At 35.4% G+C, this 25,730-nt stretch overlaps 1 protein-coding gene across 1 annotated transcript in view; it reads left to right on the top strand.

Annotated features, from left to right (window-relative positions):
* The window catches only part of KNTC1 (kinetochore associated 1), a gene marked incomplete at its 5' end in the record, with an annotated part of 35,691 nt that overhangs the window by 1,766 nt on the left and 8,195 nt on the right, over window positions 1-25,730 (top strand). Inside the window, 47 exons of the mRNA XM_080628304.1 lie at window positions 94-171; window positions 690-724; window positions 953-1,063; window positions 1,868-1,961; window positions 2,311-2,363; window positions 2,693-2,805; window positions 3,492-3,546; window positions 3,785-3,883; window positions 4,538-4,581; window positions 4,693-4,758; window positions 4,851-4,926; window positions 5,526-5,651; window positions 5,746-5,835; window positions 6,421-6,486; window positions 6,593-6,654; window positions 7,037-7,148; window positions 7,877-8,020; window positions 8,211-8,267; window positions 8,350-8,451; window positions 8,960-9,076; window positions 9,564-9,707; window positions 9,914-10,012; window positions 10,439-10,542; window positions 10,709-10,814; window positions 11,331-11,465; window positions 12,276-12,395; window positions 13,045-13,114; window positions 13,190-13,257; window positions 13,822-14,114; window positions 14,758-14,930; window positions 15,119-15,216; window positions 16,005-16,146; window positions 17,062-17,118; window positions 17,631-17,794; window positions 18,403-18,507; window positions 18,948-19,076; window positions 19,796-19,912; window positions 20,295-20,404; window positions 20,643-20,853; window positions 21,532-21,621; window positions 21,935-22,106; window positions 22,540-22,598; window positions 22,742-22,958; window positions 23,450-23,523; window positions 24,328-24,538; window positions 24,646-24,755; window positions 25,357-25,406. Of these exons, the coding sequence (XP_080484430.1) occupies window positions 94-171; window positions 690-724; window positions 953-1,063; window positions 1,868-1,961; window positions 2,311-2,363; window positions 2,693-2,805; window positions 3,492-3,546; window positions 3,785-3,883; window positions 4,538-4,581; window positions 4,693-4,758; window positions 4,851-4,926; window positions 5,526-5,651; window positions 5,746-5,835; window positions 6,421-6,486; window positions 6,593-6,654; window positions 7,037-7,148; window positions 7,877-8,020; window positions 8,211-8,267; window positions 8,350-8,451; window positions 8,960-9,076; window positions 9,564-9,707; window positions 9,914-10,012; window positions 10,439-10,542; window positions 10,709-10,814; window positions 11,331-11,465; window positions 12,276-12,395; window positions 13,045-13,114; window positions 13,190-13,257; window positions 13,822-14,114; window positions 14,758-14,930; window positions 15,119-15,216; window positions 16,005-16,146; window positions 17,062-17,118; window positions 17,631-17,794; window positions 18,403-18,507; window positions 18,948-19,076; window positions 19,796-19,912; window positions 20,295-20,404; window positions 20,643-20,853; window positions 21,532-21,621; window positions 21,935-22,106; window positions 22,540-22,598; window positions 22,742-22,958; window positions 23,450-23,523; window positions 24,328-24,538; window positions 24,646-24,755; window positions 25,357-25,406 (5,128 nt within the window). The remainder of the gene's footprint in view (window positions 1-93; window positions 172-689; window positions 725-952; window positions 1,064-1,867; window positions 1,962-2,310; window positions 2,364-2,692; window positions 2,806-3,491; window positions 3,547-3,784; window positions 3,884-4,537; window positions 4,582-4,692; window positions 4,759-4,850; window positions 4,927-5,525; window positions 5,652-5,745; window positions 5,836-6,420; window positions 6,487-6,592; window positions 6,655-7,036; window positions 7,149-7,876; window positions 8,021-8,210; window positions 8,268-8,349; window positions 8,452-8,959; window positions 9,077-9,563; window positions 9,708-9,913; window positions 10,013-10,438; window positions 10,543-10,708; window positions 10,815-11,330; window positions 11,466-12,275; window positions 12,396-13,044; window positions 13,115-13,189; window positions 13,258-13,821; window positions 14,115-14,757; window positions 14,931-15,118; window positions 15,217-16,004; window positions 16,147-17,061; window positions 17,119-17,630; window positions 17,795-18,402; window positions 18,508-18,947; window positions 19,077-19,795; window positions 19,913-20,294; window positions 20,405-20,642; window positions 20,854-21,531; window positions 21,622-21,934; window positions 22,107-22,539; window positions 22,599-22,741; window positions 22,959-23,449; window positions 23,524-24,327; window positions 24,539-24,645; window positions 24,756-25,356; window positions 25,407-25,730) is intronic.

Raw genomic sequence — 25,730 nt, 5'->3', positions numbered from 1 at the left:
TATTTATTGTCACTGTCTTATTTATAAGCAAGTAGTCTCTTTACTTGCTCTTTAACACTTAAGTTTGAAATATTTGGATTTTATTTTTTTTAGGTGTTTATCACATGTTCATTCTCACGAGAAATGGATTCTTCTGCATTATGTGTCTCCCGCTTGCTAAAACACAGGAAGGTAGGATGATCTGCAAACCACTTGAGATTTCCATTGAGCACGAAGAGCTGTACTAAAAAAAGCTTTTTCATGCATTTTTTTCTAATGGGAATAAGATACAGACTTGGGATTTTCTATATGATCTCAGTTTGGTTTTAAGGGGAAACCAATATACTGTAGTAAAATTGTTGTCATATTCGTCCTTTTGCTTATGTTTTTCTGAGTCACTGCTTTAGGGAGAGTCCTGAATACTACGAAAGCAGGATTTTGAGACATAATCAGTCTTGGCTGTACTGAAGAATATTAGGAATCATTTAAATTTTTGATACTGTATAAGTAGAGTTATTAGTTAATTTTCTGTAACTCAGTACTGTGATCAATAGAAATAAACCCTGTCAAAGAACCCAGCTAAAGTGTTTTTCAGCAGAGTCAGGTTAGGATTAAACTATCCTAGATGAAGTTCAGGGGCTTTTTCTCAGTTCTGAAAACGTTCATTTAACTGATATTTTCTTTGTTTTGTTTTGGTTTTTTTGATGTAGCACTTGACAAGATGGATATGATTACGGCAAAGAAAGTAAGAAAACCCTGGTGACTTGTAACATAGGTATTAAGTGCAGAGTTTAACAAAACTGCTCTGTACGTTTCACCAAGTACTTACCAGTTTATTATTACAACTCAATTGTGATTATAATTTTTTCTATACATGGAAAAGTGAGCAGTTCAAGGCTTTATCTACTGATCGTATAAACAACTTTTTTCCTTCCCCTTTTGTTTGCTTTCCCTTCATCTTTCACCCCACGAGTTACAAGGACAGATAAAGACAGCTTTCATTTCCACAGAAGAATATCACAGCCTTGGCTGTCAGAATTTTGTGATAAGTAACTCAGTGAACAAAATCCATCTGATAGTTGGGGTAAGTAATATGAATGTGTTTGTAGCAATTGTTATGTGATCAGTGATGGTGTTTTTTGACCTGCAACAAAATTTATCTCTAGCTGGTTGGTAATTAACTTTTTGCAGTAGGACTTTTCGTCTTTCATTTCCTTCACTGTAAATTTAAAGGTTACAAGTTGTGCAATCTGTCCATAGTTATTTCTTGTAACTTGCTCTTTTATGATGGATGGGTGAAAATATTTTTCATTCATATTTTTTCATTCAAGGTTGCATGGCCTTAGTAATTGTGTTTGCAGGCTCTGCAAGATAGTCTGAAGGACTTAGTCCTTCAGCTCAGATGCAAAGCCAAAATTTGTGAGTCTTCTAATCAAATTCACATTCCACGAAGGCTTGCCAAAGTAACAATTAACGTCCCAATTCAACAAAACCCTTAAGCATGAATTAAGTACAGAAACCCAAGTTCATTGACTGAAGCCTGTTGAATTCAATGTGATTTTTCTCAGTAGTTTCAGTGTACATTTCAGGTTTTATGCTCTGTGAGAATGGAAAGGGGATATTTTGAAATATGGCGTGTTCTTCAAAGACCCAAAAATGTTTAGGGGTGCTGACTAACAATTACTGTAGTAAAGGTCAATCTTGAAAGGAGAAAGGAAAAAGGGTAAATTGAATATAAATAACTAAATATATTCTACTGAACATCAGCATTCACCAGGAACAAAGTTTAAGTTGGTTTTGCAGCATTCCAAGTTAAAGGTCAATTACACAGCTGTCAATGGCCAAATTTCTAACGTATAACCCCATTTTACTTTGCCTTTACTAACAGGGTAGAGGTGATTATGTACTCTCCAAATGGGAGGTAGACACTACCAATAACTTGGTGTCTGTTCGGAGTTTTGCTGATTCAAGTTTGATCAAAGGTAAAGAAGAGTTTGGTTTGTGTTTTGTTCTCAATAGGCAATTGTAGAATGCAGATTTAATTGCAGAAAATACTGAGACGTTTTCAGTTATGCCACTGTTGTTAGCAAATATGCATATACCAAGTAGAACACTTCTTGTAAAGCAACAGCCAAACTGCCTCAAAATGGTTGAGTTTACTTTAGATACCTAAATCACAATTCTGTTTAAGCTAAACTTTTCACAGTCTTGGGAATTTCCATGAGGTTAAACATCTGTAGGTTTCCAATACTTGGTTGTACATTTTAATACTTTTTTTGCTTCAGATACTTCAACAAAAATACTAAATTTATGTGACTGGATGTTTTGTAGATGCAGCAAAATTTCAAGTTCTTGACAACCGGCTGTTTGTTTTGGATACAGAGGTACGTGTAATGACTGTGTTTAGTCTTTATTTCACTGTTTAGTCTTTATTTCAGTGTTCTTTAACCAGCTTCTAAAAATACTTTTTAGAGTAATAGCTTTAAAATATGTTTATATAAAAATCAAGGTGCTTGCTTTTTAAATTCTACTCCTATGAAGCAAGCTTAATGAATGGAATGACAAAGCTATGGAATGACAAAGCTATGGAATGACAAAGCTATGGAATGACAAAGCTATGGAATGACAAAGCTATGGAATGACAAAGCAGAAAAAAATGTCTTCTATGAAGAAAATATTAAATCCATATCTGATTTTTTTTTTCTTTATCTAGAATATCCTAAGCATGTGGGATGTTTATTCTCTTACTCTAATTTGGGATTGGCCTTTAATACATATTGAAGAATTTCTTCTAAGTACAGAGTCAGATTCTTTGCCAGTCATATGGTAAGTAAAGCTTTATAGTACTAATTATGAAAATTGAAAAGTTACATGAAATGTGCCACAAACACTTGATTTTCTGTGGTAGTGAATTTTTAGAAATCTTTGAAAGCTTTCTAGTCAGCAGGACAGAATAATTGTACTGTAGGTATCCTCAGCTTTTTATTGTAGAAAAGAAAACCTTGTTGCTTTCTTCTTTTTCTTGGTTTATCTGTTGTTACTGCTAAGGAATCTTGCATGTAACCTGTAGCATTTAGAAAATGCTTGTCTAAAATAAGGTATATAATATGGCTTACAAGTCTGATGTTACAAAAAGGCTAGTCTGCCTTTTGGATAGATAAATAGTAAGATCTTCGTTCTGCAGATGGAGAAGCCAAAATCTGGAGATGTGTGTAAAATGCAAAAGAAATTAATGGCAGTTAAGATTAGAAGAGAAGGCTCTTGGCTCTTCCATTGCTCTGTGCCAGTCTGTGAATCAGATCCATTTGAAAAGCTTAAAAATGTCAGAAGTTAAATGTATGTCCTCTAAATGCTAAAAGACTTATTTTTGGGTGCACTATAGGGTTTCAAAATGTGCCAGCAGTTTCCATGGAGAACTAAATTTTCTAAACTCTGACGTGAGAATCACAGTCTTAACATAAGATTTATACAGTAAATTTTGCTTTCTTTTTTTTCTCTTTCTTGTTCCCTAGGCAAGGGCTTGCCAATGTTAAACTGATAGTCATGACAATACCAGATAACAAACAGGTATAATCACTTTATCTGTGCTCTGTTCTTCAGCTGTTATACAGTCACTCATTGAAATAACAGGCCTGTATAGAGATGCAACATCTAAAACTTCATTAAACTTTCAAAATGTAGAGACCATAAAAACCTATGAAAATAGTGTCTTCCATCTGACTGTAAGAATAAAGAAATGATTCTGCAAACATCAGAGAGAAGTTAAACTGACTTGTTTCTTTGTTTTCCCTCCTTTTTTTAATAGATGAGAAATCTCATGGTTTTTGCATTGCCCACTATGCAACAGCTCTATTCTTTGGAAGTGTCTATCGTTTCTTCACTTGTTCAAAGTGGGATTGGCACAGTAGGTTTTGATGATTTTTGTTGTTGCTCTTCGAAGAAATGCAATTGTCTTAATATGTAGAATTATTACAGAGGGTACTGTGTTATTCTCTTAGATTAGAACCAATTTGTGCTATAAACTACAGAAAGACTAATGATACAAAGATTAAATTATATCCCCAAAGGCTGGAGAGAAAGATATGATATATAGTAAACTGAACAGTCTATTGCAATGTTTAATACTGCTGCCAGTTGTTCTTGTGGCTGTTAGAGCTAAAAACTATGAAGTTTTAAATTCTCTTAGTGTAGAGGATTTATTCTGGATTTTCTGGATTTATTCGTGATTTATTCTAAAAGATACGAAGATGGGTACCGTGTGGCCTGCTTATAGTTGGACAAAATGAGAGTGTAATTTTGAGAAGATGGTTCACTCGTGTGGACAGTGTCCTGACGGTAATTCAACTGGGATAGCAGAGTGGTTTCATTGTGTTCAGTTGAGGCCCTCAGAAATTTTAGATAGTGGAAACTAGGAAATAACTATTTAAAAAAACCCAATAAATTTATCAGAGATAAGCAGTAGTTTGTTTCTAGATTAAGAAATGCTGCATTACAATTGAAGTTTCATTATGCCTGATTTCCCTTACCACCTAATGTTCTCTGTTATTGCACACTGCAGGATACAATATACTTCTTGGAAGGGATTCATGAAAAACATCAGATGTAAGATAATGTTTTGTTTCTTACTAGATCATTATTATATTAAAATGGCTGATTATTTCTACATACAGTTGGTTTGTAGTTGATAAACTCATAGCTCCCTCTCATTCATAGACCCTCTGAAGGCCCAGTTTCTATTGTTGTGATGCGAAGTTTAACTGAAGCCTTGCCAGAAAATAGGTACTGATTTCTGACAATCACTGTTTTCCTATTTTATTATTTGTCTGTGATTTGGCACTTTGATTTACGTAGTAAACTTCACTTCACCCCAGGCTCAGTCGCTTACTTCATAAGCACAAATTCACTGAAGCAGAGACTTTTGCTCTTCAGTTTGGACTAGATGTTGAGGTAAGTTGTCTGTTCTTGATAAATACTTTTGAACATTAATTAGTATAACTGAATTTATGAGTAAGGTTGTTGCTCTGTAGTCCAACAGAAAGTATTCAAAATATTACAAGTATAGGGGAATGTTACCTCACAAAGCAACTCGCTATACTTGAAACTGGTTCAAAACTAGATGACTGCATGGTGAACTATGTTTTTATTTACAATAACTAACAAACCTTGCAATGAGAAGTGATGCAGAAGTAAATCCTCTGATCAAAATGAGCACTGCTGGATCAGGAGAAGGCACATTTGTCCCTGTAAGTAGCAAGAAATGGTGTTGCTAAATTACATAGTCTGGCTTCATTAATTGATTTATTCAATTAATGAAATTTGAATGTTCCCTCTCCTTTTTTTGTTTTGTTTTAATGGTTAGCTGGTGAGATAAAAAAAAAGACACCACAATTGTTACTAATTGGTAATCCATTTCTGTAATGAAATCATTCAATGTACATGGACACGCTATCTCAAAAACACGGTGAACGAACGTGGAGTTTTCAGTTGAAGACTGCTTAAAACTCAACTGCATGAGATTGAAAACTGTTTCTTTGTTTTTTACACAGCTTGTATATAAAGTGAAAGCAAACACTATTTTAGAGAAACTGGCTTCAGCTTCTGTTGGGAGTTACGGTCACGAGGTCTGGCTGGATCTTGTGAATGAAGCCAAAGAAAACCTGCAAAAAATTCAGGTATGTTTTTTATTTCTACCCTCCTTCTCTAATTAAATAATTCAAATTATAAGGAAGCTTGGAACTAATTTAAATTGTTTCCTTGTGCAAACAGGATAGCCAGTTTGTTGTGGATTACTGCATAAATGCTCCATGGCCACTGTATGAAACCACTCAAGAAATGTTGAACTACGCTAAAGTCAGAGTAAGGGGTTTTATTTGTTTGAACTGTTTATACTCGTCCATTCCTATTATGCTTCTGTACAACTTGAGAAGGGGAACGTCTGCAAACTAGTGACAGTCATTCACAAAGTAAATGCATTATAAATTGTATGTTACCGAACATGAAGAAGCAACAAGGCTTCTTCCAGTCTTCTTGCTATTGCTTAAGGGCAAAAAAGAGCTTACAGTTTTATTTTCAGATCAGAAAGCACGTTTTTGTTTTGAGTTGTAGTCTTTTAAAGTACTTTTAAAATACTAATTTTAGGACTAAAAGCTTAACATATGTCACCTTTTTTGTTTTCATTATTTTAGTCTTTCCTGCCTTAACATGTATCTGTCATTCTGTTTGATATCTGTCTGATCCTGCATACATGTAGAAATCCAGTCAGAGTCTAACACTTTAAAATAAAGACTCCATTTTATAGAGGTACTAAGTTTTGGCTCGTGTCTTTATTAGATTTGTAGTACTGTTTGGCATGTTCTGCATGTACTGAATTGTCAGCCAAACCATGGCTGATTTTTATTACATGTCTTTTATTTATCTTATTATTACATGTCTTTGTTTCAGATCTTGAAGAAAGATGATAGAATCTTTGCTCCATCATCTGATGGGGCTCCAGTATCCATAACTGAGGTGAGGACATACTTCTTGACTCTACAGTATTGTATGATAAGTAATTAAAATGCAGAGTTTTAAAGCCTGTCCAAACACTGACCTTAAATCACTTGTCTGCATTCAGGTATTGAGAGCTCAGGCAAGGCTTACAACTTTCTATGGAGCTTTTGGACTAGAGAAATTCAGGTTTGTTTCTGTTTGTTAATTAAGATTTGAAGTCAATTTAATTGTAAGGGTAATTGAAATGAAGGGGGGATGTTACTTTTAGTTTGGTTCTTTAAAATTTAAATCCTTCTCTCTCTACTGTGGAGAAGGGAGAATGCAGAGAGGTTGAGTCATCCTATATGTTGAAAACATGTATTATCTATTGCACATGGACTATCATGTATAGATTTCGGTTTTTTGTTTAACGCATATAGGAGGGGCTGTGATTTTATGCACGTAGTCTAACATTGCTGTTGTCTCTTACAGTAAATAGTACTAGCTAGAAAAGGTTTGAGGTTCTCCTCCCCAGCTTCTTTAATACTGACATGTAACTATAACAGAGTTTCTTTCCCTCCTCTTCTAGCGGCATTGCTTGGACAGAATTCTTGAATAGTGAAGACATTTTCAAGAATATCCTTTGTCAGCTAGAAGAAGGAAATTTTTCTTGTGCACAGTACCTCTGGCTGAGGCACCAGGTGAGATGACATAGACATCTCTTTGGTATTTATGGAGGATGTTAAGTCTCAAACTTTCCAGCTTTATTTAAGAGAATCAGACCAATGCCATTACAAAACTGCACCTCAAAAAAACAAAGGTTTATGGCAGAATCTCATCTGTTATCATAATGATTACTTGTTCCCCTAGCTCCTTAGAAGGCTGAACTTCTTATTGATTTAGGAATAAACAGGTATTTCTGATGTCAGAATGCATATTTCTAGGTCTGAAGGATGACAGTTCTTTGATTTGTTTTGCGGGGGTTGTAATCTTCCATTCACTTTATTGCAAGCACAGCTCTCAAGTTTTAAGTGGACATTTGCTGACTACCTTAAAATCCTTTAAAAATAATCATATAGACTCCTGACTTTGAATGCCACATTCATAATAGTGGCTATGGACTATTATATTCTTTGGTGCAGGACTTTCAGGTCAGAGCTATAGAACAAGTGCTAAAGTAATAGGACATGATCCTGCTGCACTAACTTGCAAAGAAATTGCTTCAATTGCCTTGTCTAAGAAGACCAAGCTCTAGTTATTCTGAATAGGGCTATCTTATTTCTTTTAATTCCTGTCTATGATTACTGAGATTTTTCTCTCTGTATTTCTTAAATCTATCACATTTTCCAGTTCACGAAACAACTTTACAAAATATCAGATAAAACAAATACTCCATATATGTGAAATTGTTCTGGTTTTAATATTTTAGGCAGATTTTGAAAGCAGCTTCAATGAAAAAATGCTGGAGAACTTAATTAATGCCATCCATTTCACTGTTCCTTTGAAGGAACTATGTTTGTGGCTTAAAAATGTTGTGATCCCTTTCTCAAGAAGAGTAGTGCCAAAGGGACAGGTAAGGCTGAGATAATTTTATAGTTAAACCTAAGACTTATTTTCGAATGCCAGAACTTTGTTCCTCTTTTTAAAAGGGATTCTTTTACCTACAGTTTAGATTTTAAGTTATTTCTTTTAAAACAAATTTCAAATGGTAAATTTTGCTTTGGTAGATAGTAGAGCTCTACTTATAACTGTGTTCTTTTCAGAAAATATTAGCAAAATGGCTGGAACAAGGTGCTCGAAACCTTGAATTAACTGATAAGGTAAGTCATTCTGCAGACACTTTGCATGTCTTGTATTTCTTTATGCATGATATAGTTTGCTGATATCAATTATTTTGGACAGGCAAATTGGCCAGAAAACGGACTCCAAATGGCAGAGGTTTTTTTTACAAGTAGAAATCAAGGTGAAATGGGACTGACAATTTCTGGCCACTGGACTGTTTTGGTAAGAAATGTAGCAAATACAAGGAATTCCTACTGAGAGACTTCAGAATATATGCTCTGTACTAAAGTTGGAGTGGATGATACTTAGGTCACTATTGGTTTTGGTGAAGATTGATTTAATTCCACGGCAGGAAAGAATTTCTTTCCAATCTTCTTGAGTTTAAAGATTAAAAAAATTAAATTAGAAACATGTCGCCTCTCCATTAAAGTTTTTAGTAAATTAGTTGTAATCACCATGTGTTATAGCCTGGAGAAACAGGTATTAAAATCAACTAGCTGTGAGTTTGTGAATACTGAATCTGTGCAACCATAATCAAATTATGTATGTTATGTATTCTAGGTGTACTAGTGTTCTAGTAGTAGTATGAAAGTGCAGAAAGAAGAACTCAAGGCTAACCAGCTGGGCATTTTAAACACTGGAAACATTGATATTCTATGTTAATGGTAATGTAATGATCTTGAAGATTGTGGCAATTCTTCTAACATGTCACTTCTAAACACTGTTTCAGAGATGTGTTGACTGTGAAGAGGTGCATAGGTTAAAGAAGCTGGTAAATGATTTACAAGAACTAATAAATCTGTACAGAAAATACAACTGCAGGCTGGCACTCTCTGATTTTGAAAAGGTAATTCTGCAGGCACTTCCAAATGTGCTCTTGAGTAGTGAATTATTTTGGGAAGGAGAAAAACCTTGTACCATGCAATTTAAAGTTGGACTATTTAAAGCTTCTGATGGATTGCTTGGATAAACTTGTGTTCATAAACCACTAAGACTATTTGATATGGTTGTTAGAAATTTTGTTTCAACTGTGAGTATAAATATATAATGTGATAAGATACTATGAGAAAGTATGACTTAAACTCCATGATTTGCTCTAAATTACAGATCATATATCATGGAGCAAGCATTAGCAAAAGAGAAATCAGAGCTACAACTGAACAATAAGGGGCTTTAAGAAAGCTTTTATTTGAGCTAAAGAGGGATGCTAGTTCTTCAAATCATTCAACTGATTTCAGTAGATGCTGGATGTTGAATTATTTCTTAGAGATATTAGTACATGATCCTTTACATATGTGATTTTCTAACATGGCACTGTTCTACTTGCTGCCCAGGAAAATGCAACTACTATTGTGTTTCGCATGTTTGATAAAATTTTGGCACCAGAGCTTGTTCCGTCCATTTTGGAGAAGTTTATAAAACCCTACCTGTGTGAACATAATCTACAAAAGGATGAACTACTTCTTCAGTATATAAAGGTATCCAGATTCCCTTCCTTTTGAGGAAAGTTATTTCAGCAGGAGTAAGCTGAAAACAAATCTGATGGCCATTTTTGTTTACACTTGAATTTCAGAACCAGCTTACTCCTTTCAGTGAACTTATTGATAGCTACTATTCTGTATTTTAAGAGAATCTTGTATCTTCTGAACTTAAATATACTAATAATCTTTATCAAAATATACAGGATTTGCTAGAACGCTGTCGTACACGATCTACTTCAGTATTCGAAACTGCATGGGAAGCAAAGGCAATAGCTGTCATTGGGTGTATCTCTGACACAGATGTAAGTATATTTTATGAAATAGGCATCACTGGCTCTGACACATCAGTTCAGACTGAAACACATCATTTTTGCACAAGCACACTAGTGCATTTCTGCATGAGGAGGAGCAAATAGTATTTTTATTCTATTTTAGTAATCTCCCATGTGAAGTTCTTTGAGAATTTAATTGTAGTTTTGATGTCAGCACATGGAAAACTCACCAACTTTCAAATATATGAAAGCTCTACAGTGTTGTTAACTACTATGAAGATTTTCTAATCTAACTTGACACATCATATTATGATAATTAAAGCCCTTTCTGCAAAGTGGAAATGAGCAAAGAAATAAACTGCTTGCCTAAACGAATTCATCACATGGGAATAGTAATTCAATAGACTACCTTGTTAACCTATTTTGAAACATAAGCTTTTTATGTTCCTTCTATAGCTGAAATTTGATGCAGTTCTACAGATAATGCATGGTGCTATGGTACCATGGAGTTCAGCAGTGGAGCAGCTGGTGAAACAGCATTTGGAAATGAATCATGTCAAGTAAGACAACACTCACAGTCTACACCTTGGATTTGCGTGTACTCTCAATTAGAATTCTGGTTTTTGGAGGGAGGTTGGAGGGGAAATACTGTGTATCAGACATAGGATGATGATTAAATCACACAGCTGTAGGTAGTTAATTAGTAATAGTCTGATTTGTCCATAGAGTAAAGTTACTGCAGGAAAGTTACCGCTTGATGGAGATGAAGAAGCTTTTGCGAGCCTATGGGATAAGAGATACTAATCTTTTAAAGGACAAGCAGATGATAATGGTAAGTCATCAGCATCACTCTTCTATTAAACAAAATTTTCTATGCTTATCTGCATGTATTTTAACGGGGTATTAGAAGCCAGGCTTTTAAAAAGTCTTAGCAGCTGATAGCTTCCGCTTGTTACCAATATCCATTTTTCTTGTCCTGTTGGAACACATTTTTTTCCTGAAAGCCCACTCTTTTTTTAAGAATTAGCAGATTAGTTTAGCCCAACCTGATTAGTACAGCACTGGTAATAAGAAACCATCAGTGTTTCTTCAAAAGTTTATTTCCATCCTGTGGAGCCAGTGGAGCCCCCTGAATGGTGAGAGTTCCCAGGATAATTCTCTTCCCCAAGCCTTATCTTCTCCCGGTTATGATCTAGTCAGATTTTCTCTAGATAAAAGTTTCAAGCTTCTAGGTAACTTGCTTGGTATAAGCTGTAAAATGACAATGCAGAAGAAGTGTGTGTAAATGAATTCCTTTGTTATCCTGTACATCAACAAACTAATGTCCATATTTGTTCTCTTCTTGCAGAGACTAGCGAAATACATTCTTAAACAAGATACCCCTACTTGTTTGGAGGATGCTTTGAAAATTGTAGCAGCATATATGCTGCCCACTGTGGAAGTCTACATTCTGAGGATGATAGACCTGATTGACAGAGAAAGGGTACTAAAATACTTCATGTCAGTTCGTTTCAATTTAAAGACACTGAGGCCTGTTGTCAAAACAGCGATAACCTGTACTTCTTTTTGGCATCTTTACACACTTTTGCAATAAAAAGAGAAAATTTTAATTCTGTTAATTGTACACACACCAGCCTACACTTAACATTGAAAATAAGACCTTTGTCAGAGTTTTAAACATTGTAAGCCATCCTTCTTTTGTGGCAAAAGATGAAAATTATGACCCAAAATATGCAAGTTTGGAATTGAAGTGTCTACATGTTTTCACATCCTGGTTTTGCCAGAGTTGTTTTAGGGCAAGTTGCTTCCTTTTCAACAAAAAAAAAAATAAAGAAGGGAAATTTTCTTCTGAGAAATGCTTTCTTCTAGGGCAACAGCACCCCACAGGAGTACAGACCTGCCCCTTTAATACCGACAGCGCCTAAATGTTCATCTTGTGACAGTGTTGAATTTCATTGATAACCTAACTAGGAACATTTAACTTAGCTTGCTACATTATACTAGGTGTGATTACCTTTATACCCTGTGGTGGTCCCCAGTTATGTTATTGGAATCATTTTGACCTGAAGAGAAGGAGGCTTTTTGATTAAAGGAACCAGATTAACTCCCCTGCAAAATAGTGTTTTCCTGTTAACATTTGTTCTGCCTTATTTGCACCTGGTATTATTGATAATCATAACCATTGTCTCAAAGCGAGGACATACACATAACTTAGCTTTTCCAAATGCAAATACCCTTCTTTTGATTATTTCTGGCTTACTTTTTCTTTCTTCGGGTTTTTTTCTTTCCTCAGGAAGAGGAATCTCTGACTTTGTTAAAATCTCTGACTCTTGCTGAAGCTGAGGAAGTTGCAGAGAGATTGACTCTATGGGGAACACTGGTATTGCAGAATAAAGCAGATAATGCTGAAGAGGTACTGAGTCATTTTACATCGTAAAGTGTGTGCACAAGTTATTCTAAATAATCTTCTTAACTAGATGCTTAAAAAAGGTATGGGATGCAAATGTAAAAACTCTGTTTTCCAGCAAAAAGGAATGATGAACTGATCCTACTTTGAGCAAAAGGTTGGACTAGGTCACCTTGAAGCCTCTTGAGTCGATTCAGATTTTATATACTATAAAATTTTTTGTGTTATTTTTAAAGGCATCTCCACACAGTGGCATGGCCACCTGAATTCAATCCATAATTCATAAACCCTGCTGTATTGTTATACCTCTAGTCCCACATATTTTTGCTAACAGTTGTTTCAGGGAGTCATTCTGGGGAACAAGAACAAAGGGAGAAGGGTGGATACTTTCAAAACTCCAGTGAGACCTAACAGACTGTGGAGAACGTACATATTACGGCCATAAAATATTTGTTATTTCTATAAAGGATGCCTTTGTACAGTAACTTTCTGTTCCCTTGCTTTTCAACTGCTTGTAACTCAGACTTGATAATTGTTGCTTAAGATGTTTGTAAAGCATTGCATAGTATTTTAACAAAGTGGAAGCCTGAGGGTGACTGTCTGTTACTGGCAGCATTTTGGCCAAACAAAACATGAACCTCTTCCCTTCCCACAGCACAAAACACAGATGTTTATGACTAAGACACTTGTGGAAGTCCTTAAATTCCTGTTCAGCATTCAAAAAGGTAGGCTACAACTTAAATGTCTTACATTTCATTTGTAAATGGAGTCAGGAAGTAACTGGTTTTCTCTTCCTACAGACAATCCTCTGAAGAAAGATGAATGTGAAGCAAACCTAAGAATGTTTGAAACACTTGCTACCCTGCAGGTAAGTATCTTTAGTTTCAAACTGCTTTTAATTTACTCTAGTTATTCCAATTGTTCTTATAACATGGATGATATTAAAAAATTATCGTATTTACAACTTATATGCCAGGTTGTTTTTACTGTTGAGCTCAAAGAGATTCTAAGGCTAATTACCAATTTCAGTAGTGCCTGGGAAAGTTCCCAATTACTAGAACTCAGTTGTCCCTTTAAACCAAATAAATTAGATACTCTCCCAAATTCTTAATTGCTGAGAGTTCAAAGAGCCCATGATAGAGTAGTGGAATATTTAATGAGATTTTATTACGGTTTGTAAACTTAAACTGTTTAAAAGAGCATTTGAGCATGCAGTAGCCTTCAGGTTTTGTTATTTTGCTTACCTACTGCCTAGCACAATTCTCTCATTCATTACATGAATCAGTAATTGGCAGAAATTGGTAAAGTCAACTTTGTACTGAATGTATTCCTCTAAGAATGAAACAGGAAATAAAACCATTTTAACAGGAAAAAAGCCAACATTTTTAAAGGAAGTCACGTGACTACAAATATATAATCTTTTTTGTTGCAGGAAGATTTTGGTATCTTTCTTTCAGTTGAAGAATTTAGGAATCCTTCACTGATGTCTGAGCTTCTTGAGAATCACTTCAAAGCTTATGAAACTGCCAGATCTCTGTCAAAGTCTAGAAAAACACAAACAGTGAATTGTAGTTCAGAAGATGGTAAAAGCAAGAACCGCTCTACTGAATCAAGGTTGTATAAACTGGCTCTGCTCCTGCAGAGGTCAGAGCAAGAACTGGGAGAAAAACTGGCCTGGAGAGCACTGGATGCTGGAAAAGTTGAAGAGGCTGTAAAAGTATGCAGGTAAACTGCAGAGGTTTTCAAGATTACACCTTCTCGTGGGCTTTTCTGTGCTATGACTGATATCTTGTGGAAGTAAGTAGATGGAGAGCAGAGGAAAGGGGAGTTTTGTTTGGTTTAGTTTATGTTTTTTTTAAATGAGTGTTTAAGCAAGAGGCTGAGCATAGAGTTTTTTGTCTGTCAGAAGTGCCTTTCTTTTTGCCATAACACACTTATTAAGTAAAAAGATTCCCTACACTCTTATAGTGAGAGTTAAGTTAGACACAATATTAAATAACCATTATGAGAACTTGTCAGCTTACACAGATAGAAGAAAACTATTGTTCACTGATTGTATGTACCAGGTCACGGTTTCTAGCTGGTCTCTGCCTCATGCTTAGATTGTCAGATAACTTAACTTATTACCATCTCCCCCAAAAGAGATCAGATGAAAATGTTCAATATATTTTTTAACATGTTCTATGTGCTTTATCAATATCTCTTTAAGTTAAGCTCAATTGTATTTTTTCACTTCAGTCATAGAAGTTTTAGTTGCAGTGAGCCATATAGGTAAAATAGGTGAAAGAGAATTAAATCATTAGAACAAAATGTGGCCTTAAGTAAAAGCCCTAAGGACTATTTTCTGTAACTTCTATTTTTCTAATAGGGAGTTCTATGAAAATCACTCTAATGAAGAAACAGGGAAGCTGCTGTTTTCAGCCTGTCAAAGGCTTTGTCATATGTTAGGAGCTGATGTCCCAATGATCACTCCTAATGACATGAATCTTCCAGCAGTGATTTATGAGATGGCTTGCCAAGCAGCTACAATATGCAGTCCAGGTAATTACCATTTATTTGTGTTCATGATGGAAATGCAACTTTCCAAACAATATTTAATAAACCTGAACCCAAAGTGAATTTCTATATATGCCCCTTTAAAAGCAGGTGCTGCAAAAACATGTTTCATTTTTATAGGACATATGCACCTTCTATTCACAGCGTGTTAATGATCTTAAATCTTTGTACAGATTTACTATTAGATTCTCTGGAACTATGTAAATATACTTTGGCTGCCAAGGAAATTTACAGACAGTGCCAAATAGAAAACTATGGATTTACAGCAAAGGTATTTTCTCCTAACTTAAGTATACTTTTTTAACATACATAATGCCTTGATTGTCTGAATAGTGTTCACTCTGCATACATTCTTTTTTTCCTCCCATTTCTCTAGCAATATTTAATGGGCTTATTTAAAAAGCAAACAACCACCACAAAAACACCCAACCCACAGCTCCATAAATAAAAATTTCCTTGAATATGTGTGTACTTCAGCATAAAGAGTGAATTGATTTGAGTACTAGAAGCAGTGCAGCTGTGGCACAAGTAGCATTTTTCACTTATATTTCAGTATAATAAATCCCACTAATGTGACTGAAAATACCAGTGATTTTATTCATTAGCTGCTGCCAGGACTGCTGGAGAGCTGGCTGGTCCTGCAGTGCTTAAGACTACTTAAAATGAATGGGCTCTTCCAGTTTATAGATCAAAGTGGCTGGGCAAGTGTATTTATGCACTGAATGTTATTTTTCTAGGAAAATGAACCATTTGAAAAATGTTTGCTTATAATATTTGGCCAAGAAGGTTTCTGAAAGCCTCCATTAAATTAATTAAGAATGCATTTTGGGTGCACAACTAAATAACTGCAACATCAAAAAGAAATGTGGCCACTCTAAGTAGGAAATGCTACTGGTCATTTAAAAAAAAAAAGTAGTGGAGTAAAATCATTTTTTCAAAAAGAAGATCTTGTTCTATACCTGTACTTGAAAACTGGAATCTTTTGCAGCATTTAGTTTGTTAGTAGCCTTACTAGCTGTTCTTTTCACTGTGTGTGCTTTCGACAACATTCTTATTTAGACAACATCTTTTGGAGGCGATAAAGATCCTTATGAAGAGTGGACTTACGATGACTTCTTTAATGAAGATGGAATAGTTCTTGATCCACAGATAGCTCTACCAGTTGCATATGAAACTATTTCTTCTCTTCTGCCTGTTTGTGGTAAACTTGCTTTCCTAAACATTGAGTCAATATAAAATCTGTATTTCATACTGATTTTTTTACCTAGGGATATAAATAATTCAGCACATGTGTGAGAATTATCAGTTCAGAAATCTCAGTTAGACAAACTCATGGAAGAAACATCCATTGGGGGGTATAGAAGTGGTGATGGGTTTTGTTCTGGTTCAGGAAGAATCTGGATTACTAAAACCTGAAGATGCGAAAAATGATCTGAAGAAGTGTTACTATAAACTTGCCCTGTTCTTAAGATCTGAGAAGGCATTACCTGGTAGCCAGTAACGGAGACAGAATTCTGTCAAGATTAATTACATGCCATTGTAGATACATACAACTCCGAAAATTTCAAGTATTATGAACAGAACTCTACAATGTTGTAAATGGGGGTTGGAACTAGATGATCTCAAGGTCCTTTCCAACCCTAACTATTCTATGATTCTATGTTGAAAAAAGAGACTTTCGTTTCTCTAAAAGAAGCACTCAATGTTTGATAATTATTTAGTTTCAGTACTTCTTGATGTAAATGTTTTCTTTCCTAACATATATTAAAAGCATGTAATTGCAAATATTGTTGCACAATGCTAAATCCACCTATAAAGGATATGCTTATTTGATTTGAACAGATTTATTACCTTCACAGATTAAATGTTTATGTTGACTGTCTTATCAAGACAAAGGATTTAAACACAAAGTAGTTACTGAAAACTGTTAGTTTATGTGCCTTTGTGCATTTGAAAAGATATTCCCTCTTAAAAAACAACTTCTAGTCAGGCACAGTTAAAAATGCAGTCCTGGCTCTTATGTACTGCCTCTGACGTATTTTTAAGGCACTTTCAGGCTTTCATAGTGTTACTGAGATCTCTGCACACTGCTGATGTGTTTTTGTCTGTCTTTCAGAGAACAAACTATATCCTCTGGACTCTGTAAGCCTGGCCAACTGCGCATTTATTAAAGGTATTGTGGTGGCAGATTCACCACACTAGAAGTATAAATCAGACCACTAGAAAACATGAGGTTTAAATTAATTAAACCTACACAAGCGTGACTAAAATCATTATTTTTAAATGAGTGCCTAGATGCTCCACTTAAAGTCATATTTTAGGGAATAGCGGGTTCAGCACAGAAGACAAGTTTGGATGGTAATTGCTACCCTTCAGCCATGTGATTCTGGGCATGTTGTCAAAGCCTGTATTTCAGTACAGAAGTTCTCCCACTGTGAGCTAGAATCTGCTAGAGCCTTTCCAAGGAGATGACCAGCTTCTGGGTTTTGAACTAAAATAGGAGTCTGTTAAATTAAAAGCCCTGAAAATGTAAAGTTTCAAAGGGAACTAAGGCTAATCTTGTGTCATAAATTTAATGAAGAAAAATAGAAACTGCTTTGATGTTCGTTCCAGGAACAATATTATGCTTAATATAAATATACTAATTATTTTCTGAGGTTAATTTCTGTTTGAAATATCTCACAGGACAGAACCTTCTGATGCCTGCTAGAACTCCCATCTGTGCAGTGCTGCAGAACCTCATGGAGTGCAGTCAGTGTGAGTTGGCTTTGCGGCTGATAGTATGTTCCTTTGGCTCCTGCCTTCAGCATGGTGTATCAAATAACATGGATTTGGCCCTGAGTGAAAAGGTATGGCAAGAATGATGCTGAATTTTGCTGAGAGTCAAGCTTAGAAGTATGCCAACTATTAACAAGTTTAGAGTAGATATATATGAATTTAATAGGTATGGGAGAGGCTGTCACCATGACCTTGTAAAAGTTACCACCACTTGATCAGATATCGAGTCATTTTGTGAAGATAGCTGGTAGTTTCTTTTCTATTTTTCATGGTCTCATGTTTCTCTTTGCAAAGTATGTTCAGAACTAAACTTTCAGTCTCTGCAGGGAGGCCAGGAACATGACTTATTCATGATATAATAATTATAATATATTATTATATAACTATTCATTATATAATAATATATTATATATTCATAATGGTTTATTATGCTTTTTCACATTGTTTTACCATTGGTTAGTATGGGAAAAGTTGCACACAGAATATTCAAGAAACACTTCTCAGTTCAAAAGCACTTGGAAACAGAAATCCTTTTTCTATCTAGAAGAGATCTTTATAAGACCTTAATTAAATCTGAAAATACAATTACTGTAGTACCTCCTATAAATTACAAGAGAAGTTGGATGCTTAGAATTTATTGTTAACCATGTGCTGACTGGTTGTTGGGTTTTCATAACAGCTCCATGATGGCAATACACTGGCTGAAACCAATCGCTTTGTCATTGCTATGAAACAGAACAGTACTTCAGCAATTATGAGCACTATCCTAGCCTTACTACACAAGGTAAGAATGCTAGCTGCTCTGCCTGAGAGGTTACGTATATTGGAAGCTTCATCTTTGTGGGATCCTTTAAGAACTCCTAAATTATAATAATGGCCTTTGTGATCTGTAGGTATTCTCCATCTCATTTTCAATCCTAGTTTCATTTTAGATTTGTAGACTTCTAGTTGTGGGTAGCTTTTTAAAAAGCTATATGAAAAACCTGCAATATACCATCTTTTAAAGCAGTTTAGACTAAAGGAGGTGACATTTAGACTGTCTTTACTATATTTAATTTTTAAGTTCTAAAACCTGAAATGCATTTTTATTCTGTTTTTTTTCCCCCTTCTAACTTAAACACCCAATGCACCTCTAAATTACATGTACTTTTCATGTGTTATACAGAGACCTATTAAAATAACTTCTTGTTTTGGGGTTTTTTTTCTTTCTTCCCTAACACACAGGTGTTCAACTGTCGTCTCATAGATCAGGACCTAGCACTGGGATATTGCACGGTTTTGCCCAAGGAAGACATGTTCAATAAGCTGTGGGATGTCATAAACAACACATGGCAAAATTACAGAAAAATCTTGGTAAATCCACAAGGCAATGCATTTCTTCAGCAAATAGAGAATGGTTCTTTAAAAAGACATCAGCATTATCATATGGAAGTGTAATAGTTTACCATTATTAAGGGTGTAGCAAGGGTATCACAGTTTGAGTAAGTTCCTCTTTTATAGGGTGCCACTGAGAGAGGTGCTACCTCTCTTTACCACAATGTAAGATTGTACACAGGCAGTTGTTAATAATTGGCCTGATGGAAGTCCAGGCATTAAGTTACCTCACCATGACTTATTCCAAAGCTTGAAATTGGTTATTTCAGGTCCCATCATAATTTATATCTAAGTTGTATTTTGAAGAAATTGTTTTCTGACAGCAGTTGTCAGAAGTGGAATGAATGAATAAATACATCTATTAAAATATAAAGGAACGTGGGAAGCAAAGCATAACGAAGAAATGGGGAGAGTGACATAGATTTGGAGAAAACCAGGTGTCTAAAAATACCTTTTGTATTAGTTTCCCTAGTATAATATTAACAAAATATTTCTGAGAAATAGATTAATTTTTAAAGTAGCTTTGAACTGCCAGCTCAGGAGATGGGATAATGCTTATACTACCTCTGTGAGGCTTATTTTCATTTTACATAGTTACGTGATCATCTACAACTTGTTTTAAGTTCCTCTATGGATTTAGACTCAATGTTCAGATTATTTATTATACCTGTGTTCACTTCCCTTCTCACTCCTTTCAGGCAGTGGCTCTGATTGGAGCACAGCTTGCTAACCAGCCTGATGAAGCTGAAGAAAAAAAGAAGTTCCAGGAACTGGTTACTGATGCAGAGTGGGGTATCCAACTTGGTCAACTTGGTGTAAGTTTGAATGATTAGTTGATTTATGTTAAGGTTTTATTAACTGATAAACATCCATATATTCTGAGATGCACTGTGATTTTTAGACACATTTCCCATTCAAATGTCAGTTGGGGTTTTGGTTTTAATTTTTCATTCTGATTGTCTGCTTAAATAAACCTCAGAAACTTAGAAATGCAATAACTGAGGGTACTATAAAAGAAATTTTAGGTGCTTAAGTATTATTTGGCACAGGGCATAGTCAGCAAATGCACTGGTTTTTCCTGCTCTAAAAGTGTCTGAAAGTAAAGAGAACATAAAAGGTTGACTATGTAGGAATTAATCTGGATATTGTCTAAAAGACATCTTTGGAAAGAAGATAAAAATGTTTGTTTATCTGCAGATTTCTTTTGAGACTGTATTTAGACAACCACCAATAAGGAAAAAGGAGCTCATAAGAACACTGGTACAAAATCCAAAAGCAGACACAGATCTCATATTGAATTACTGCAGGTAAGAATTGAAGCAAATCAATTGTGTTTAACTGCTGCTGTACTAATAACTATCCTGAAATCTATTTGGGTTTAAATAGATCCTAGTTCATGTAATATGCAAATTGTTCTGTTTATTGGGGGGGTTTTTTTAGTATTATTCAGAATACATACTGCTCTCTAGTGAATTATTCATAAGGAAATAAGCACCTTGACAACACTAAAGTTCGCAGGGAAAATAATACTCTGTCCTCTTCCAGTACTTTCAAGCTGGACAGTGATGCCGCACTGCAGCTTTGCATTGAGACACTTCTTCTCCAGAATGCTAATACAAATCACGTCGAAGATGACTCTGCAGAATGCAGGGCGAAGCAATCTCATTCCACCTTACTAGCTAGAGCACTGGAAATAATTCCTCTGCTGAAAAGCACGGAAGAGCTGGTCATCAGCCTCAGTGGAATACTGTACAAGGTAAAACAGTATAACAACACACCAAAACAAACACAGAGAATCCCTGGAGTATGTATCTAGCCTCAAATGCTGCATGTCACTTGAATGACACATTAATAGCAACACAGAAATACTAAAAGGTTATATTTTTTTCTAGTTTTCCTAAAGAATTTAAATGTTAGTGTTTGGTTTTCTACTTCTGTAGGGGGAAAAAAACAGACAACACATCTAACTTTCTTTAAAGACAGGTAGACGCTTTCTTCCTGACCTCCCTTAAAACAGCAACCTGAAAATAATCAAAGGAAAAAAGTAATTTTTAAGTTTCAGCACACTGGAAGTAATTCAGAGTGCTACAGGAAGAAGAGATGAGGGCAGATAGTTTACATCTTGGTTGGGTCTTTTTTGTTTGGTTGGGTTTGGGGATTTTCTTATTGGGGGGGGGAGAGGATTGTTGGGGTTTTTGTCTGTTTTTCTTTCATCACCTTTGGTCTTTCTGCAACATCCTGACAGCTTTTTTAGGCGTTAGGACTATGAAGTGGAAGTCTTTTGTTTTAGAGAAGTACGTCATAGTGCTTCTGTTGACATAATGCTGCAGAAACAATATAGTTTGTATTAAAATTGGGAAAAGTTAACTCAGTTGTATGTTTTTCTAAGACAATTCATATAAGATTGTATAAAATAGATCATTATTTTGAACAGCTTGATCCTTATGACTATGAAACTATTGAAATTGTCCTGAAAGTGATACAAAATGCTGATGAGAAGAACACCAGTATCCAGCTGAATCAGGTATGTCAAGATATTACCTTGCTAATGGCATCTATATTCTGTTTTCTCTATTTATTAGCATAGTTCTCATTCAGAAATAGCATTCAAGAAATAGTCATCTCTAGTTGTTTCTCAGCAATGGCTCATAGCAGGGATGAAAACTACCAATACGTACTAACTCTGCCCAAAACCCCAAATACGTCCAGTATTTAGGCATGTTTACTGGGAGGAGCAGGTAGAAATACAGTAATCTTGTGGCTTTTTTGCCTTTTCCTTGGTTTTTTTCCTTACTTTTTCTTTTTTTTTTTTTTTTTTTCCTTTTCTTCCTCCCTAGGCCTTGAGTCTCCTCAAACATCTGGAATCTTATAAAAGAATTTCCTCACCTGTAGACCTAGAACACCAATATGTTTTGGAGCACATGATTCCCTTGTCTCCAGCTGCTCAAACCAGACTGCCCTTTCATCTGATATTCTTTAGAACTGCACAATGCTTCTGGAACATTATAGGTAAGTTCAGTATTTTTTGTGGCTAGATAGATGTATAATTCCCTTTCTCTGCTATTTGTGAACTTCAGAGTTCTACCATATATATTTGATATTCATTGTATTCTTTACTAATGCAGCTTTCATCCCAACTACTTCTGAAAGCACTTGTGCTCCTAAATTGCTACTGGTAAGATAACTGGCTTTGAGTGGAGCTAAAACAATGTACACAGTGCAGAATTCTGTCCTCAGATACTTTCTTGCGACCTTTCAATGACTAAAGTAACGCATGTACCCCCCTTCCCAGGCCACTGGGGATAATTAGGATTATATTCTTTCCCAATGGAAGTCTGAATCTAACAATAAACTGAAAGTGCTTAATTTCGTAGATAAAGCAGAACTGGACTGTGACACTATCATACGTGTGTGACACTATCATACATCTTTTTCCTTTCAGCTGCAGAGCTCAGTGAGGAATCCTTCCCAACACTTCTGCTGATTTCCAAACTAATGAAGGTAAAGTAGCATCCTGAAAGAATTTATTTCAAAATCATTCTTTCTCCCCCCTGCCAAAAAAAAAATAGCTTCTTTCTTTTCCATGATTTTGGCCTCACTATAGAACTTCTGGCAACTCTTCATCTACTTCAATGTTTTCCTAGGTTTCACTGGATACCTTACACATGTCTGCAGCTCAACATGTCTTTGAAAAGAAACTGAAACCAAAAATATATGAAATGAGAAACACTGGATATACATCCATTGTTAGCAAGGAAACAGCTAAAACCTTGCAGACCATCCAGTCATATCTGCTGTCCATAGTTAACCCAGAATGGGCTGTGGCTATTGCTCACAAGATGGCACAAGAATTTCCGACAGGTGAGGTGCATGCGATTACTTGAGGGGTGAAGTAATGGGAGGAAAAGGATAGGTTTGAAGCCTGTGACCAAACATTTGTTCAGTGTTGGGTAAAACCCTGGGAAGTCTGAGAATAAAAATGCATTTGTCTCCTACATCCAATTTTGAACAGCTATTCTATAACACAGCATCACTCTTAAATCCTTTTCTTACTCTTTTTAAGCTGTGTTGTCTTGCTGAAAGTTTCTGCATGTTCCTACCACCTTCAGACAAGTTTTCCAGCAAAAGCAAATATTTCAGCCAAATTAAAACTAGCTTTTCTGTTAACTTATTCCAAATAGTAAATATTTTTTTTTGCTCTTTAGGCACAAGATCTTTCCTAATATTTTAAATAGCATCTAATTATTTTTAGTTCTTTGAAATAAAACAGATATATTCTATACTGTAGAAAGGATTAATGAAAACTTATGTTGTTTACTTCCTTCCCCCCTTTCTTTTTATCTTTAAAAAAGGTCCTGACCATATTCAAGCACTGAAATTCTGTCTCCATCTAACTGAGAAATGGCTGAAGAACACTACAGCTAAGTTAATGGTAAACTGCTTGCAAGAGTGTTGTTGTATAGTTGGGTACTTATGTTAGTGGCTTGATTGTGGTGTGTAAATTGTACCATAACCAACACTCTCTCCCATAACATTCTCCTTTTCACAACTTAGCAAAAATTTGGCTTACAGTTCCTGAAGGCTGGACAAACAATAGAGGGTTTTAAGGATGAATAATATGTTCTTTCTCCTGTTGGGTGCGTTTTTCTTGCTGCAGGAGAATGAGTTGGAATCTATTCAGCTGTTAGATCAGTGGCATTACTGACTTTTGCTTTGAGTTCCAAGATTCTTTAGCTATTTGTAGTAGTACATATAAAGAAAGTCTGCTTTGGCCTGACTCTCTGGCTCGTTTTTACATGGTTGATAGGGAAAGGTGAATAAGAATCTCAGCCTTGCTTACAAATATCAAACTTGCTATGGGGTTGTTGAGACACAATGAACACTAAATAATTCTTTGATTCTTGGTCACATCTTTGAGTAGAATTCTGCCAAATCAAACTAATTCTAGCAGCCAAGATTTAATATTAAATCTTTTTCCTTTTCCATCTTACCTCAGAATGCCTTAATTGCACATACTGGTGCATGTGGTACTTATTTTAATTGTTTTTTTCTTGCTAAAGCAGGATGGCCAATACTGTCTATTCACAGAAAAAGTACCTGTAGGTACGGGGACACATCTGAAGAACAGATCTTGCTACCCAGCTCACTGATTTATGTTATAAAAAGATGAATTTTCTAGTGCTTTTGAGTAAAAGAAGGTTATTTTATATAAAATTGTGTTTTGCTGAAGGATGACTCTCATGAAAAAGTGGCAGTCCTACAGAAGAAATTACATATGCAGTATAAGCGATCAGCAACAGAAAATATTCTAATAACACATCACCTGAACACTGCAGAGCATTTAAAGTCTGTTGGGAAGCCAGCAAACCTTATCACTTTACTGTATGAACACCACAGTATAGACCAAAGAATCCAAAATCCAGCTGGCAGAGATTATCCAGGTGAGTGTCCATAATCAAGTTTCCAAGGAGTAAAATTAAGTTCTTCAGAAAATGCTAAGCAAGCTAATACTAGTTTGTAAATATATTGTCTCTCCCTATTTATGTAGATATCCATATGGCAGCTAAGGAGATAGCTGAAATTAATGATTTGGACATGAACAAAATATGGGATAAACTGCTGGATAAATGGCTGTGTCCAAGTATACTGCCCTCAGAAGTAAGTCAGCACAGGAGGTTTGGGTTTGGAGAAAAGTGATGAATTACATAGAATATGCATATTTTAATCTTTTGTTCAAAAGATTCGTGAATCTATTTAAGATGCACCCAAGTTCAGACTAATAACAATGTCAGTACTTTTCAAACACTGTTCCACACTACTGTGTCTACTGAGAAGGATTTGAAATACTTTCCCTTCTCTCTGTATAGAGATTAAAATCTTATCTTTGGTGCTACAGTAAGGCTGTGTAGCCAGAGTAAAGGAGGTTTAAATATATCAGCATCAACAAACGTTGATTTTTAGAATTGGAAAGAGAATGAATCCTCTCTTGTTGCTAACAGAATTAGGTATTGTCTCTGCAGCATACAGCTGGGTGAGAAAGAGCAGGGAGAAGGCCTCTGCTTCAGAATACCAGCTAGCAGGCTGGGAAATGTGTTGACTGCCAACAAATAAAGGACTGATAAAACCAGTATTCCTTTCCTTGGCCGCATTAGCAGGGGAGCCCAGCTTTTAAGACAGGGCTTAAGCAAGAACATGACCCATTTATTTATCCAAACAATTTAGAAAATTTTCACAACTAGATTTTCATGTCTTTCTAAAGAAAACTCAAGAAATCTTTGGAGATGCACAGGAAGATGAAGAACTCCGAAGGTATGTGTGTTGTCTTACATGTAATATTATTATTAACTGGCAAGTTTAACTGTATCGGGCCTTTTAAAGACACTAGACACTGTAGTTCAGTACTCACTGTTGTGGTTGTATTTTTACTTTCTGGTGACATCAGTTTTGAATCATCAAATACGCAATGAAGCACCATTCACAGTAACTTACAGACATAAGTAAGTGATTAAGAGTAGCTCTTTGGAGGTTTTCTCCTCATTTTCTATATCCTTGCAATCTCTTATCCCTAATCTCTTTTACATATATTCTGAAATATATTTATGTTTGAATGAGTATTGATACATTATTTTAGTT

This window comes from Psittacula echo (assembly GCF_963264785.1).
Source record: "Psittacula echo genome assembly, chromosome: 13".
NCBI lineage: Eukaryota > Metazoa > Chordata > Aves > Psittaciformes > Psittacidae > Psittacula > Psittacula echo.
The sequence above is the reverse complement of the archived record's forward strand: the minus strand, read 5'-3'. Positions and strand labels throughout refer to the sequence as shown.